The sequence below is a fragment of the Chionomys nivalis genome, chromosome 4 (assembly GCF_950005125.1).
Source record: "Chionomys nivalis chromosome 4, mChiNiv1.1, whole genome shotgun sequence".
Classification (NCBI taxonomy): Eukaryota; Metazoa; Chordata; class Mammalia; order Rodentia; family Cricetidae; genus Chionomys; species Chionomys nivalis.
The window spans coordinates 35,762,591-35,779,833 of NC_080089.1; the positions used below are offsets into that span (position 1 = coordinate 35,762,591).

Consider the following 17,243-nt stretch of genomic DNA (forward strand, 5'->3'; position numbering starts at 1 on the left):
TCCTCTGTGGGTCTGCCCTGGGGTCCTGTGACATCGGTATACCTCCGCCAAAAGAACCCACTCTGTAATACTCCCAGGGAGGTGGGGCCATAGAATGATAGAAACAAATACCTCCAGTCATCAACCGTCCCCTGTGCAGTGGACTCAGTTCCAGTGAGTCCCAGGTGCCCTCTCAGTTGCACAGAGTGAACACTACTCTCTCCATTTCCACCAGGAGGGCACATGGGAGCGTGACAAAGCATGGGCACTCTGCTAACTGCTCCATTGCACTTTCTGGGTTTACCTGCAGTGCTGGGGACCGAACCCAGGGCCTTGTGCATGCTAGGCAAGTGCTTTCCCCATGAGCTACCCTTGGCTAAGGGCTGTGGATTCTTCCTTTTTTCAGTCTTCTTTTATCTTTCTTTTATGTATCCTCGGAATCCATGCCCCACCATTTGCCATGCCCTTCCAGGCCCATGCCTCCTGGGTTTCCTCACTACACACAGTATTGTTCTTGTGTGTCTTTGATCATACATCTCCTTCAGATTCCTTGCTACAAACCTTGATTGATCCATACCTGTAACTTCTCAGCACAGACACTTCTAAGACACATCCCTTTCCCCACCTCCTCTGAGCCCTCGACCTGGCAGGAGAAAGGCAGGATGAGCAGTCCTAATGGAGCCCAACAGATTCTGAGCGGGTCCAGCCCATCAACGGCTTCAAAAGCTCCAGCCAGTAACTGGCACTCCCTCTAGGCAGGAAAAAGCCAGCATGGGTTCATTTTCGTAGCACCCGGAGACTGCTCAAAGACCTACCTGGGGCCAGGTGGTGGCAGCGCCCTTTAAACCCAGCACTTGGGAGGCAGAGGTGGGAGGATCACAGTGAGTTCAAGACCAGCCTGGTCTACAGAGTGAGTTCCAGGACAGTCAGAGCTACACACAGAAAAACCAAGAGACCTGCCTGGGAGAGGGTCATTACTTGAAGCCATTTGGGCAGGACAGGTGGGAGGCAGCATCAGGCTTGGCCAGTGCCCACACTCTCCGAAGAGGTAAATAATGGACTCAGAGTTCTCAAAGCTGGGGCCTGTTCACTGAACCCCAGCAAAGGGGACCAGCACTCCTCTCTTCACTCTTGTCCCTCACACCGCAGGGTTCTGGGCTGCCCGAAAATGGCTGATGATTCCCATGGCTGCCTCTGTAGGAAGCATCCTCACTTCCACTCCCAAGAATCCATTCTTTCTTCCACACTCTTCAGGATCAGGTACTCTTGGCCCCTGCCTATCTGTATCTGTACACACTCTCAACATCTGTGATATTAAATGAATAGTGGACAGAATAAGTGAGTGATGGTTAAAATGCTCTGGACAAGCAAGATGCTGCAGAGGGCTCCTCAAGATACCTGCAGTCACCCTAGGGAGGGGGAACATTGACAGAATCAGGCAGCACTTGGCAGGAGGAGTTCCTGGGACAAAAGGCCTGAGTCCTCTCCACCAGGGTCCCTGGGCCAGACAAGTCCACAGAAGAGATAGGGTGCTGCTCAATGGGGGAAGGGGTCTTGACTAATGAACTCATTACACACGGCCTTATAGGCAGTGGCTTAGAAAAGTGAGTCTTATCAATAGTTGCAGCTCCCCCATCTTCCTAACTGCGTACCTGGAACATCACTGACAGGAAGCTATAAGAGAGGCCGGGAAAGGGATGGAAACCCTGTCTCATAGGTCTCAGCTTTGTACAGTTTGGGGGGGATGTGACCACTCCCCTCTTTCCCACTCATTTCCACAGGATCGCTCACTTCTGTCATAGTCCCAAGCCAATCAATGATTTTCAGTAGACCCTTTGGGGAGCCTAACAGAGTCTGATTGTGTGCATGTGTCTATCTGTGTGTGTGTGTGTGTGTGTGTGTGTGTGTGTGTGTTCTTAGCTGGAAAAACATATCTGATATGCCTATTGTGTTCCTAATAAAAAAGTAATTAAAGTTCAATCCCATCTGGGCCAGAGAGATGTGCAGAAGACGCAGTGAGGAATCAAACCCCAGCATGGCTGAGCAGACGCCGAGAAACCCACACCCCGGTTCATACCACAGTGTTCACAGGTGAAAGGCAAGAAGGGCAGAAGTTCCTCTTTACCCCTGCAAAACCCAAGGCCCCGCTGGGACAGGAACTCCAATTCACTTCCAACACATAGCACACAGTTGGCAAGGCCTGCAGGAAGCACTCAGCGTTTGTTCAAGAAGATGAGCGAATGCAAGCGATCATTACTGAAATTACTCGCCTGGGTTTGTGGACGATAGCGGAAACAGGGCGAGGGTTGTCCCAAGATGTTTGGCTGCCTGCTGTGGTGGACATCCTACTCTCCAGTCCACCAACTCCAAGAGCAACAGGAATCCTGGTGTCTTACTCACCTAGCCCCTCCTGCTAGGTCCCAGGGACACTGAGTCTCCAAAGATGGCACAGGAAAGGACACAGCGTGTACAGTGCTCCTCAGCCCTGCTGTTGACTTGAATCACCTGTTCCCTGATTTATTTTAGGCTTTGCATCCTTGGGCTGCCAACTATTTTTGTAGCTGTTTGGGATACTTGTCCTGCTTGGAGACAAGGAGTTAGACAATAAGATCTCTGTTTCTGGTGATGGCAGAAACTGAAGTAGTAAGTTAGTCAACAGCAAAACCTAAACTAGGTCCTGAGCATGTTTATTATGGGCTTTCTAGTCCTGGGGCCGGTCTATCATCTCCTATACAGGGGCAGAAAGGGCCCAGCTAGACCTGGAGTTTGCTTTTGCCTTCTCTGCAATGAAGAATCCAGGTCTAAAGATATGGGTGGCCCAAGCAGGCAGGGAGAAAGGTCACTGAATATAAAGGGAAGAAAGGCCCACAACAAAATAAAAGAGAGAGAAGAATCTGTTTTGATGAGTCAAATAGACGGAAGATGGGTCTCCCATATGGTCCCTCGGGTGTTGCCCCCAGGGGCAGGGGGAACTGTCAATCATAGCTACAGAAAAGGCTTAGGAGAACTTTCAAAGCAGATGAATTAACTCTATGCTGCAAAGTGAATGTGTTTCACAGGCAGCTGAGCAGAGGATCCTGCTAGGCAGGGGGCTCCTGGCCTTAAAGAGATGAGAGGGATGTAAAGGAGTCCGATAACATCTGAACCTGCTTGCCCGGCACAGCTGCATGGCCTGGATGGAGGCCATTCACAGCCAGGGGGCCCATCCACCCCCTTCTGCCTTGTTAATGAAACCAGCATGGGGATCCTAATGACTGATCAAAGCCCAGCCAGCTTCCCCAGGCCTGATGCACCCCTGGTTCTGCTTGGAGCATCAGAGCTAGGATAGAGAGGGGAAGCCAGGGAAGTGGGTCAAGAGAGGATGCTGTGGAGTCTGGCCTCTGGCTCGTCTTACCTTCCCTTGCAGGAAGGGAGGAAAGCATCACTCTGAGCCTGGATCTATGAGTGCAGTTTCCTTGGTTCCTGACATAGTTCTCTTTACTCCAAGGGCTGCAGGGGGACAGAGCAGTGGAATTCTGTTTTTATCAAAGGGCTTCCTTCTGAGTTGCCATCTTGTGCCCTCTGATGAACGAGGAAGCCGGTCCTGAGTAAACTGTCAGAGTCCCTCTCAGAGCAAGTCTTGTCATGTCATTCTGTGTCAAGTCCAAGCTACCTGCCTACTACTTATTCCTAATCTCCCCTACCCCCTGAGTGCCACGTTCACCAGAGCTGAAAAAGGATCCATTAAGATTTCTGCTTCCTTCACGATAGCCACAAATAGCATAAAATATCTTGGGGTAACTCTGACCAAGGAAGTGAAAGATCTATTTAACAAGAACTTTAAGTCTTTGAAGAAAGAAATCGATGAGGACACCAGAAAATGGAAGGATCTCCCTTGCTCTTGGATTGGGAGAATCAACATAGTAAAAATGGCAATTCTACCAAAAGCAATCTATAGATTCAACGCAATCCCCATCAAAATCCCATCAAAATTCTTCACAGATCTGGAAAAGACAATAATCAACTTTATATGGAAAAACAAAAAACCCAGGATAGCCAAAACAATCTTATACAATAAAGGATTGTCTGGAGGCATTACCATCCCTGACTTCAAACTCTATTACAGAGCTACAGTATTGAAAACAGCTTGGTATTGGCATAAAAACAGAGAAGTCGACCAATGGAATCGAATAGAAGACCCTGGCTTTAACCCACAAACCTATGAACACCGGATTTTTGATAAAGGAGCTAAAAGTATACAATGGAAAAAAGAGAGCATCTTCAACAAATGGTGCTGGCAAAACTGGATGTCAATCTGTAGAAGAATGAAAATAGATCCATATCTATCACCATGCTCAAAACTCAAGTCCAAATGGATTAAAGACCTCAATATCAGTCCGAACACACTGAACCTGATAGAAGAGAAAGTGGGAAGTACTCTACAACACATGGGCACAGGAGAACACTTCCTGCGTATAACTCCAGCAGCACAGACATTAAGGGCATCATTGAATAAATGGGACCTCCTGAGACTGAGAAGCTTCTGTAAAGCAAAGGACACTGTCACTAAGACAAAAAGGCAACCCACTGACTGGGAGAAGATCTTCACCAACCCCATAACTGACAAAGGTCTGATCTCCAAAATATATAAAGAACTCAAGAAAACAGACCGTAAAGGGCTAACCAACCCAATTAAAAAATGGGGCACTGAGCTGAACAGAGAATTCTCAACAGAAGAAGTTCGAATGGCCAAAAGACATTTAAGGTCATGCTCAACTTCCTTAGCGATCAGGGAAATGCAAATCAAGACAATTTTAAGATACCATCTTACACCTGTCAGAATGGCTAAAATAAAAAACACCAATGATAGCCTTTGCTGGAGAGGTTGTGGAGTAAGGGGTACACTCATCCATTGCTGGTGGGAATGCAAACTTGTGCAACCACTTTGGAAAGCAGTGTGGCGGTTTCTCAGGGATTTCGGGATCAACCTACCCCTGGACCCAGCAATACTACTCTTGGGAATATACCCAAGAAATGCCCTATCATACAACAAAAGTATATGCTCAACTATGTTCATAGCAGCATTGTTTGTAATAGCCAGAACCTGGAAACAACCTAGATGCTCTTCAATGGAAGAATGGATGAAGAAAATATGGAATATATACATATTAAAGTACTACTCAGCAGTAAAAAACAATGACTTCTTGAATTTTGCATACAAATGGACGGAAATTGAAAACACTATCCTGAGTGAGGTAAGCCAGACCCAAAAAGAGGAACATGGGATGTACTCACTCATATTTGGTTTCTAGCCATAAATAAAGGACATTGAGACTATAATTCGTGATTCTAGAGAAGCTAAATAAGAAGGTGAACCCAAAGAAAAACATATAAGCATCCTCCTGAATATTAACCTTCATCAGGTGATGAAAGAAGACAGAGACAGAGACCAACATTGGAGCACTGGACTGAAGTCTCACGATCCAAAGGAGGAGCAGAAGGAGAGAGAGCACGAGCAAGGAACTCAGGACCGCGAGGGGTGCACACACACACTGAGGCATTGGGGATGTTCTATCGGGAACTCACCAAGGCCAGCTGGCCGGGGTCTGAAAAAGCATGGGATAAAACCGGACTCGCTGAACATAGCGGACAATGAGGATTACTGAAAACTCAAGAACAATGGCAATGGGTTTTTGATCCTACTGCACGTACTGGCTTTGTGGGAACCTAGGCAGTTTGGATGCTCACCTTACTAGACCTGGATGGAGGTGGGTTGTCCTTGGACTTCCCACAGGGCAGGAAACCCTGATTGCTCTTAGGGCTGACGAGGGAGGGGGACTTGATTGGGGAAGGGGGAGAGAAATGGGAGGCGGTGGTGGGGAGGAGGCAGAAATCTTAAATAAATAAATAAACAAATAAATAAATAAATAAGATTTCTGCTTCCTGGTCAAAAGCTCATGCAGCAGGGTCTGCTGGAGATGCACAGACAGGGAATATTAAACATCGAATATCTACACCAGTAGACCAGATGATTTAAGTATGTGTCTTGCCTGTAAACCAAGAACACTCATGGAACAGTAGGCATGTGTCTGTGTTTGAGGAAGGGTAGGGTGGGGCTTGTTGTCTTGTGCTTCCTGGGGCTCGGTAAGGGTGGAGAAGCTGCTGCCCTCACTAGCAAATCCGTTTCCTGGATTTGCCGATGGAGCTACAGAAGGGAGAACTTGGCATGGTGGAAGATGCTGCACGGGCATATGCTGCCTGACAAGAAACAGGAGGACTTCCAGGTATTTCTGAGGTGGAAAGAGAGGATATGAACACCTTCTATACGACTAGAACTAGGAGTCACAGGGTGGTTGATACCACAGGAATCGTAGAAAAGAGAGCAGAGTGACATTTGCTGATATTTTATAAATATATAATAAAGGGCCATGACTTTGAGGGTTCCATTAGAGTTGGCAGCAATTCTGAATAGTAGTGGAGGCTGTAGAAATCTCAGTGACTGTGATGGCCAGGCCCACAGTGACAGAGATGCATAAGAGCAGAAACAGTGATCTAGGAATCAACACAATGCATTCAACTGAGGTCCATGCATCTACTTGATACCTCCCTGTAGACAACATTTTCATTAACCAATCCTTATAGAACTCTGAGTTTGAGCATTCCCCCCCCCCCCAACTCTCCCCCGTATCTCTTCAGTGCTTAAAATGAGGGTCTGGATCAAGGGCACAGACACAGCATATTGGAATTAAAGTGTTACAGCTTTTTTATTTTTTTTTTTGACAAAAATACACTAAAGAGAAACCAGAGTATGAGGTATTGGAGCTACACAGTAGAGGGCGCTGTCGCTTCAAGGGAATTCAATAGAAAGCCAAGGGAAGGAAGGTATCTGCTTGAAGAGTTCTACGGGGTTGTTGTTTTTGCAGTTTCTAAATATACAGTTAGTCTTCAGAGTATAATAAACAGGATGATGTCCTTATGAGAAGTCACAGAGTTTCCCCCGGACAAACTCAAACAGCCCAGAGAGCTAGGAGCCACTTAGCTACCATACCATTTTGGCTTATGCCCAAATAGCATGGGGCCGTAACCATTAATGCTGCTCTACTAAAATGGAAAAGGAAAAAAAAAGTCTCCCTCCCTTTTAATAACTTTATTCCCCAAACTTCAAGATGAAAATTGCCAAGTTAAGAACTTGCCTAGAAAAAAAATTCTAATTTATTATAAAGAAGGTCCGGGGCTTGGGAATTTTTTAATGCAGATTCCTAATTTTCCAAAGTGACAGTCTCCTGTGCATTTGAATAGATTATGCTCAGTATTGCTAGCCCTTAGCACAACGGGAACATTATTAAAACGATTGCATGGGTCTCCGAGGAGTGGCTCTGCTTCTCGCTCCCTTTCTCATTTTGGGGACTCCATATCAGAGACTGTCCATTCCTTGCCTGTGAAAGAAACTGGGTTTCCGGGGAGGTGACAGAGAGTTGTGCCACATAGGGAACAGAAGTCACAGATTAGACCTGAAGGGGTAATGAAAGAGTTTCCTGAGAGTCCCCCATTTAAGATGAGTCCCCTGTGTGCCTGACCCACGGTCCTATTATAAGGCCAGGCTTTCCCGAAGACACCGTGTCGGAGAGCAGCTGGTTCCTTAGGATAATGACATTACAAGGGAAATAGAGCAGGGTCCCCCCCCCGCCCCCCCAGAAGCTGGAGTTAGCTCTTGAAAGCTGAGAGGGAGGAAGGCAGGGGGACTAGCTGCACGGAATGCTAGTGGCCAAGCTCACCCTGGCCCTGAAGGACAGAGAAAGCAACCTCTGGGGCCATCTGACTTCAAACCCCAGTATCCCAGGACCAGAGAAAGCAGCATTTCTTCCACAAACCAGAAGATGCCGGAGTCTCTGTTTGGAAACCTTACCCCCTGCTTCCTTCCACCCACTCCATCTCCGCCTTCACTTTTCTTCTACAGCCTCCATCCTCATCCCATTTCTTAATGTTGAAGAGCTCCGGAGAAGGAACACGAAGGTGTGGTGTCGAGCAAGCCTGGACACTAAAGAGGGGGTGCTGGGAAGTCACTGAGTGATGAGGGTTTCTGTACTTACGGGGAGAGGAGTCAGAAATGGTCAGCAAAGCGGTCTCACACCATCTGGCAACCTCCCAGAAGTTGGGAGTGACATTGTGTGCAGGACAGCTGTGCTGGGCTTACACGAAAGCTGGGGCATCAGGAAGCCATAGGTCCTGGTGGGAACAAAGCCCTCTGCCCTGTCTACACACCTGAGTACTTGTGGTCTGTGAGGATGATCGTGTTTGAAACGCTGGCTGGTGTACAAGGGATGGAGAAGGTCAGAGGATGGGGGGGGGGGGCTGCTGAGAAGGCGCAGGAGGGCCTCCCTTTGTTAGAGGCCAAGGGGACATTCTAGTGGGCGCAGTTCACATGCCATTCACCCAGTAGGTGATTATTGAGCTAATATGAACTGATCAGACTTGCTCCTAGAGAAAGGATGAGAACACCAGGTAAAGGCCCCCAAAGGGTACTCTCCTGTGAAAGCATAGCCCCAGAACTCAGGCTTTTGGAGACTCAGGGGCCGGTGGGAGACAACTAAAGTCTAGAGACAAGATGGGATAGATCTCAGTGACCGCAAGAGCCCAATCCACTCAAGCTGGCAGCTTCCCGGGGGGGGGGGGGGGCGGGGGGGGAGGGGCAAAACAAAACAAAACAAAAACCCCAGAGGGACCAAAGTGGTGGGAAGACACCGCTGTTGAAGGTCACAGGTTTTGCAGCCAGGGAGGGAGTTTCAGAAGAACAGGGAGCTGAACTAATGATGGAAGACGAGGGTTGGGGAAGGGGAGTTGAAGTCATGGACCAAGATTCCTGCTTTTTCTAGAAGCCCAGCGGAGCCCGAAGAGATTCTTCTAACAGGCAGGTAGCCAGGTACTGCTCTGAAGGACTCAAGAGACCAGGGGAAGGGAGGTCTGGTCCTGGGATAAATGGGAAGTCTCCTAAACACTCACAACTCATCGCATACCAAGATCGCCAGTATGAATTTTGCCCTAAGCAGGACTGAGGGCTTTAGCTGTTCTTTTCAATGTCTGCAGGGAGAGAGTGGCAGACAGACTCCAGGCTATGGTCCTGGTGACAGAATTAACCTAGGCAGTGTCTGAGTCTGGTGTTTTGTCAAGTCTGATGACTCTTCAAGGATCTGTATTCTCCAGACCAGACTCTCCAGAGAAGCCTCCCCAGGGCTGACCGGCTAAAGCTGAGGTAGGAATAGCCCAGTTCCACCCTCGCGTGGGATTTCCAAGACTACTGTACCTCCCCATTCTTCCCTGGCACACTCACCTGGGGGCTGTCCTGGTAGGGTGGGGGAGGGACATTCTGCGTGGCCATCATTGTCAGAGCTGGGGCTGGGGAGGCATGTTGCATCATGGGATTAATTCACATGGAGGATCTGCGGGCAGAAGAAAAGGGGCCGCACCATTAGTACAGGGTACAGGCAGCCCAGGGAACTAACGATCTCCACGTTTTTTTTTTTTTCTCTTCCACCTGGAACACCTGGATTTGATGGGATATGCAGGGACTGGAGGTTCTTCCGGGGAACAAATCAGAACTGTGGGAGGGGGCTAGGTAGAGAGGGGTTTGCTGTGCTATTTTGACTCAAAAGAAGTAATATCCAAACGATACGTAAAACAATCCGTACCCCGCAGTGATGCTTTGCTCAGCATCAGCTCAGCAATGGAGACGCAAAGGGTAGCTTGCCTGGTGGCAGGGCTACCTCGTCCCTCCCCCTTTGATGAGGGCATCCCTTGCTCAACCCTTCCCAGGCATTCAGGAGAGCCTTCCATCAGCATTCCCCTAGGCCTCCTGCTTCCACACTCGGGGTCTCCAAGCCCAGGCTTGCCCTCCCATGTGTGCTCATCATACCCCCTAGTGGTAGCAAGGGGCATGGCCATCTGCCCTCCTGAAGACCAGTCCAGAGGGGATGTGCCAGGAGGTTTTGGGGGCGGGTGGAAGAACAGGAAAGCATTAATCACTTCCTGGTTTTCTTAGATTCATACTGTGACCAGGACTTTCTCCAGTTTTGGTTCAATATAGTTATCAGTATGTAGAGCCAGAATGCCTCTTACATAGGCAGGGGCAGATCATGAGGGGTGTGTGTGTGTGTGTGTGTGTGTGTCTGTGTGTCTGTGTGTCTGTGTGTGTCTCTCTGTGTATGTCTATTCCACTGCACCCCACACCACCCCCTCACCAGTGCACGCACTGCCCCCTGAGGACTTCAAAGTTTCTCCTTGAGCTAGACCATGGTTTGTAAGCCGAGACAGTCTGGCAGTGCCACCCCAGGAAACAGAATGCCCAGAGAGATGCTGAGCTGCAATGGATGCCCTGAAATATTTAGAGACAAACACTCACACTGTAGTTGCTGATACAGCTCTGTCCAGCATGGGGCAGGAAAGCCTAGGAACATGAGGAGGTAGAAATTGTCTCCTGGGCTGGTCAGTTAGAAGTCTTTGTGAGCCAGTGTTCAGACTTCCCTGTCTCTCCCTGAGGGCATTGGGGGTGGTGGTGGTGTGTGTGGGTCCATCTGTCAACCCCTTCCCAGAACCTTCCAAAATGTCCACATACCTAAAGTCTGTAGCAACCTAAAGGCATCTTGGAGCAGAGAGAGAGAGAGAGAGAGAGAGAGAGAGAGAGAGAGAGAGAGAGAGAGAGCATGTGTATCTCTCTGTGTGTGTATATGAGTATGCGTGTGTGCATGCACATGCACGTGGTTGTTGCTATTACCACTCTTTTCAGGAAGGGAAGGAAAAAACTTCCTTGGCCTGAGCCGAGTCTCCAAAGTACCAGGCATACCTTGACCTCAAGCGCACACGCAAAGCAGTGGGGATTCATGTTTCATTCAACAGATGCTTATCACATATCGACTCTGTACAGGGAACTGTGCTCAGGAGTGAGCAGGATGGATGAACGCAGCCAGATCTTCTCTCCAGGGGGTACGGTTGGTGGAGGGAGGTGATAATTTGGCAGGAAAGAAGAAAGTAAAGTGGGGGTGGGGCTGGCAGGGCAGGGAGCAACAGCTTCTCCTAGGCCAAGTGAGCATATTGGCTTAGGAGGCCTGTGCACACTGCCTCAGAAGTGTGCCTTGCATCCGTCTCTACAAGGTGGTCTAGCCTTTGCATAGGTGCCCAGGAGAGAGCGAGGGGGAGAGCCTGTTTCCTCTGCCAGGACAATATCCAGGTCTGTCTTTATGGCCAGGCTTTGTGTGGGTTGTTTGCAGCTTCAGGGAGCAAGGGCAGACTGGAGAGAATTACAGAAGGAAAAGGAGGAAACAGATTATTTCCTCCTCCGCCTCCCCCTTTGTAGTGTGTGAGATGGATCCCAGGATGCTATGTTCTACATCTGTACTCCACCACTGACCTACATCCCTGGGCCAGAGGCAAATGTCCTGAGACATTAGAAAGACCTTCCGAGCGAAGACCCTTGACGCAAGCCGGGTGTGGTGGCACACATCAGTAAACCTAGCACTTGGGAAGCAAGGCAGGAAGTCACAGCAAGTTTTGAGGGCAGCCTTGTCTATATACTGAGTTTCCAGGCCCCTAGGGCTACATAGTGAGATCCTGTTTCCTTACCCTTCCAACCCCCCAAAAGACTTGATAATAAAACGAGTATATGAGCTCTTTTGAAACCTCGGAGAATAAGGAAATAGAGATCGTGGGAGATGATAAGAACTCTGTCAGATAAAACAACTTTGATGGGTCTAGAGTTTGGGACGTTGTATGGGATGGGAATGAGCCAGGACCCCCACTCCCAACACATACACAAAACACCAGTCTTAGATGTTCGATTACCGAGGGCGAAAAAAAAAAAAAAAAGGTGGCAGGGTTGCAATATCAGAAGTCTCCGGAGGAGGGCGCACAGGGCAGAGACACTCCCGGAGCAAAATCTAGGAAGGTTTTTCTCAGCCTGTTGGGGCAACTGATTCTCTTAACATTGGGTTTGAGTTTGTTGGTAACTTCATTCCGTAAGTAAGAAACTCACAGTGAAGTCAACGCAAAAAATCTCCCCAAAACTTAAAAAGAAAACGAACCAAAAACTCAAACAGGAGAATTTTGATTAAACAGAAAAGTCACAAATTCTTCTTCTTTTGTTCCCGATCCCATAGTGGAAGCAGGGTCAGTTAAGAGAAATACCCCTCGATAATGTCCGCTGCAGGGCGAGGAAGGCTAGCTCCGAGTGCTCTGCTTCTAGAATCAACCATCCACAAGGCGGAGACATTTTTTTTTTTTTAGTTCTCAACCTGAGCCAGGCTGGGCAGCAGGGAGTCTTCATGGCTCTGGCTCCTCCCCTTCTCTGGAGTCACCATAAGCCCCTAAGCCACTGCCCACTGCCCTCTAAGGATTTCTCCTGCAAGAGAACTGGAGGCCTTTTCAAAAGAGGCTTAAGTTACTCTCAGCTCGAACAAGCACAGAAGCTTCTGGAAACTTGACCCTCCGGAGCTCAGCTGTCTTGAGACCCCCCCCACCATGCTTATCGCAGGAGACTTGCTGTACCCTTAATCCCTCCACGCACACACGCACCCCCATCCGGCTTGATCCTCCTTGAAAGGGCATAGACCCCATCCTGGAGAGGAATGTGGGAATCCAACTCATCCCGTCAGGGTCTGGAGGTGTGGGGGGTCCTTCAGTAGTAGCTGGGGTCTTGGACCTTTGGGGAAACCTGCCCTATGCAGTTTCTTTGGCAGCAGAAAGAGGACCCAGTTCACGGCTCAGGGCTCAGGGCTCCAGGGCTCCACGGTTTTATTCAGCGGTTCTGTGGGGTTGCTGGCCCTGTCCAGAGGCCCTCTCCTTTCTGTCACCAGACACCACACCAGGGCATTCAAGGAACTACAGCCAAGGCGGTAATTGGAGGGCTCTGAGGATCAGTTACCCTGGAGAATTCCTTGCTCTGTAGGCTCTGCTTGAGAATTTTCTCTTCAATGCTGAAGCCTGTACTATGAGGTAACTACAGGGTGGGGGAATCCCACGCAGCATTCAACTTCACAAGGTATCCAGCAGGAGGCGATTTGTGTCGCTGATACCAAAAGGAGCCAAAAGTGCCATTTTTGCAGGCCCAGGAGTCAAGTGAGGTAGTGGGGGAGCAGGGCCACAAAGGAGGGTACAGAAGATTCTCCAGTTTGGGACATGGGAATGTGCAGCTTAGGGATGCCCCTCTCCCTGCCTTCACAGCTCTAGCACCCCAGAGTCAGCACCACGATGCCCTCAGACTGGAGCCCAAACTCCAGAGTGTTGACAAACACAGGCTTAGAAAAAAAAAATTGCCAAGCTCGTTAGAAGGAGCTCATTAGGACTTGTTGACATGAAACCCATTAGACCAATTAACATTCCATTAACGGCCCGGGGCACCAAGGGGTTAATGCTGCTGGGCAGTAATTGGGCAGGGGTGTAAGGGTTGGGGGCTCAAGGCCTTAAGGATGAGAAACAAAGACTAATTGGGAACTGTCTGGCCAGCTGGTCTGACAGCATTTGTTCCTGGCCCCTGACCCTAGTGGGGACTAAATTGTATCCTTGCATCCGGTGCTGAGGTAGGAGAAGGAAGGAAAGACCAGATTTGCTCTGGCCCCTCCCTGTCACGCTCCTCTGCTTCAGCCGGGAGATGGCAGGTGGTTGTTGTAAGAATGAGGGGGAGGGGCACTTCCATCCTCAGACCCTGATGATTCTGCTTCCATCATGTAGTCCCCTCCTCCTCCCCCTCTGGTCTTGTTTTAGTCAGCTTATTTTATATTTTATTTTTGGAATAAGGGTCTCCCTTAGGTAGCCCAGGCTAGCCTTGGACTCACCATCCTTCTGTCTGGAATGTTGGAGTGGTCCTGGGGATTCTGCCCACCGTCCAAAAGCAGTTAAGAGAGCTCTCAGACCACCCTCTAGGAAACCCTGTTTTCTCCTCCTCCCTCCCTCCCTCCCTCCCTCCCTCCCTCCCTCCCTCCCTCCCTCCCTCCCTCCCTCCTCCCTCCCTCCCTTCTCTCTCCCCTCTGTCCTTTCCTCAATCCCTCCCTCTCTCTGTCTTTCCATGGGTTTTCTTGCTCAGTACAAGCAGAGCCTATGAAGGTCTCACTCGGAGACTGAGTCTCAGTTTCCCAATCTGCAAAATCAGCTGACTAAGATTTACAAGGTCATTCTTAAATCCCAGGCTTTGGCCTGTGTTTAGGGTCCACAAGTCTACATTCTACAACCCGTAGGCTTTCTTGTGCAAACGCTTTTCCTTTTGGATTGTAGAATAAAGGAAGCCCCCAGCATCTGCAGAATCAGGGACCACAATTAGTCCCCCCCCATATATATGTATGCATGTATATGTATATGTATATGTATATGTATATGTATATATATATACTGATTTGAACGGCAACAATTACATTGTAGCTTCATTCCAAGTGTCAGTTCCCCATTCCTCTTCCTCCCCCAGTTCACTTGCAAGTGGAGGTGGGGGAGGGTCCTGAGTTCAGCAAAACAGACCCCTCTCACATCCTAGCCCATAGACTCCTAGGTTATTTCTCCACCTGCATCCCCAAAGTCTTTCCCTCTCTGTACAGCTGCCCAGACCAGCGGTTCTGACGTCTAGACAGTTTTGCAGGAGGCTGAAATAACACTGTGGACTCAGTAGGAGGGGCCTACGGGCTGCATTAGTAACCTGGCTGGCTTCAGCTTCTCCCTCAGGGGCAGCCGCCTCAACCATTCTTTCCCTTCAGCAACAAGGTTTGTCCCCTGTGACAGACTCCAGTCCAGTTCCCTTCCCAGAAGCCACCTGTAGGCAGCATTGTAGGGCCCCCTCTTTATTGCATTATATAATATAACCTGTTTACTAAATCAAGGAATCAGTCTCCTCAGGATTTACAGTTTTGGATGTGTATAGAGAATTGGACTTTGAGTCAAATTTAAAAACAAATAAAAATGAGAGGCAGCTGTTGCTGATAGTGTGATATTCATCTTTTGGAAACAAATTCACCCCAGTGCTATAAATTATGCCTGGAAAAAAAGTGTTGTTGGTGGGAAGGAATTGGCTAGGTCTCCTCTGCTGGCAACTCAGAGCGATGAATCTTGAAATAACGGTGTCAACCTGTCACTGATTTCATGTGACTCTGTGGATTTATCTAAAGAAACGCAGGCGTGTAGATGAGTGCGCGCGCGCGCGCGCACACACACACACACCACTCTCCCTAGGTCTCTGTAAAATTAAGTAAAGGCTAGAAACCACACGCTGGAAGCTGAGTGTCCACAGGAACGCTGTGGTCCTCGGACGCCTGGAGTTAGTACAGATAACAGGACAGGGGTAAGTCTGCAGCCAGTGGGGGGGATGAAGGAGGATGGAGTGTAACCATTGGTTACAAAGTTCTAACATGTGAACAGGGACTTTACATCTGAGCAGTTTTCCTGATTGAAATGTTTTCAAAGGAGGGAGACATGCAGGGTCTTTATGATGGGAGCTGGAGAATCCTTGGAAAAGCCAGGTACCCCAGGACCTGGACCCGTGAGTTATCACAGCTCATCAAACACATCAAACCCTGCAGAATGCACTGTACAAGATGACTCATGAGAACACTGCTAAGGCTGGGAGGAAGACTCTGGACCTGAAGTCTGGAGACATGAAAGCCAGAGACTAGCAGATACTACTTCCTGCTCCCTCTGATTTCAGGATGTTGTGGCAAACAGCAGTCCTTCGCTTAGTCAGGTGAAGCCCAGAGTGGCTCTTGGAATCCAGGCACAGGATCTATGGTCATATCACTAAGAGAAAGATGTGTGGGCTAGGGTTTGCTCTCAGGTCTGGTCCTTCCGTGTCTCTGTGTCACAAGGTTTGCTCTACAGTTACCCTAATCCCAGGACACACACTGGAACTGGCCCAGAGCCTGGGTTCTTGCTGAATGACACAACCAGAAGGCCCACTTCTCTAATGCCCCTCTGGCTCCTGCTCGCATCTACAGACTTGTGTAGGAAGCAGCGACAACAACAAGACCCACCGAGCCCTCTGGCCACCTATAGCTCATCATGCTAAAATTTTCTAGGGTTTCCTACATGGAAGGTGGTGCCGGGTCACGCCCTAGTATCATGACGATGGTCTCCAGGGAGCAGAGTGGGGACACAGAAGATTCCTTAAGAGATGTGAAAATCCCTTTCCCTCTCTCTTCCATCAACCCTGAGTGCCTCATGGAGCAAATGAGTAACGCAGACCTCCTTTTGGCTCCTCATCCTGAGGAGCCGTCCCACTTCCAGGGCCCTTCACAGGTCAGCTTTCTCTACCCACCGCCCACTTTGTTGCTCACCCTTGTCTGGGATAACAATATGTCACCGTGTAAGTGGACCAATGAGTCTTTTCTGAGCAGCCCTTTATGATCCAGCCTAGAGATGAGCACCAGATTGCTCTAGAAGCCAGTTCTGGAGCGTTATTTTTCCACTCCAAAAGGCAAAGAATTTGATTAATCATGGTTTTGGATTAGGCCCCAGCCTTTGCTGGGAGCACTGAGAATTACTGAGAACCATAGGCCCTCATCATCGCCCTCAGCACCTCCTCACTCTTCAGTGAACAAAACTCTCTTTCCTTGGATCCCGCTCTAGCAAAGGTCTCCCACCGACGGGCCTACTGTCATGCTCTGTCACTCGCGGGGACATGGTTGTAACTCACCGAGGTCCCATCTTATCTGGGCTCAGAGTTCGCTGGCTCCCAGCCCCCTCCAACTGTTCCTCCAGTTCAGTCATTCTTCAGCTTGGTGTGAAAACACAGACCAGGGGCCAGAGCCCCCTTCCTCAGCTGCTCCCACTTGTTACCAACTCAGCGGAGTGGTGGAGCCTCTGTCTCCTGCCTCCCTGCCTAGCTGTCACACCTTCCCTGGCTTCAAAAAGCCGCTGATATATTTTACAAACTGAAACAGCAATTTAATTCCCCCTGATAGCAGCAATTGTCCATTAGATCCTCCTACCGAGGAGCTTAACAATAATTCCTTTCATCCAACTGCTTGCCTCTTCTTGATCTGAGAATCAATCCCATAAATAGCAGGCAAGAGTTTGCACATTACTCTCCCCTCCAGCTTTTAGCATTTTGATGAAGAATCTCATCTCTTCTTTAAGCACTTTACAACTTGGCAATTTCTCTCCCTTTGGTTCCTTTAAACAAAATAAAACGACAACACAAAACCAGAAAGGGGTGGTTGGGGTGGGGCGCGGGGGGGGGGCACGTCTGCTGTATGGAGGCAGCAACATGGTGCTCTCAGCGCTGTCCCGGGAGGGAGGTTTGTTCTCCCTGCTGCTGGGAAGCA

General features: G+C 49.2%; 1 protein-coding gene across 2 annotated transcripts in view; it reads right to left on the bottom strand.

Annotated features, from left to right (window-relative positions):
• The window catches only part of Pknox2 (PBX/knotted 1 homeobox 2), a 271,278-nt gene that overhangs the window by 69,892 nt on the left and 184,143 nt on the right, over positions 1–17,243 (bottom strand). The window contains exon 4 of one of the 2 annotated variants that reach the window (XM_057767846.1): positions 9,287–9,395. The exons of the other annotated variant lie outside the window; for it this stretch is intronic. Within the exon in view, the coding sequence (XP_057623829.1) occupies positions 9,287–9,373 (87 nt within the window). The 5' untranslated portion in view covers positions 9,374–9,395. The remainder of the gene's footprint in view (positions 1–9,286; positions 9,396–17,243) is intronic. 2 annotated transcript variants of the gene reach the window in all.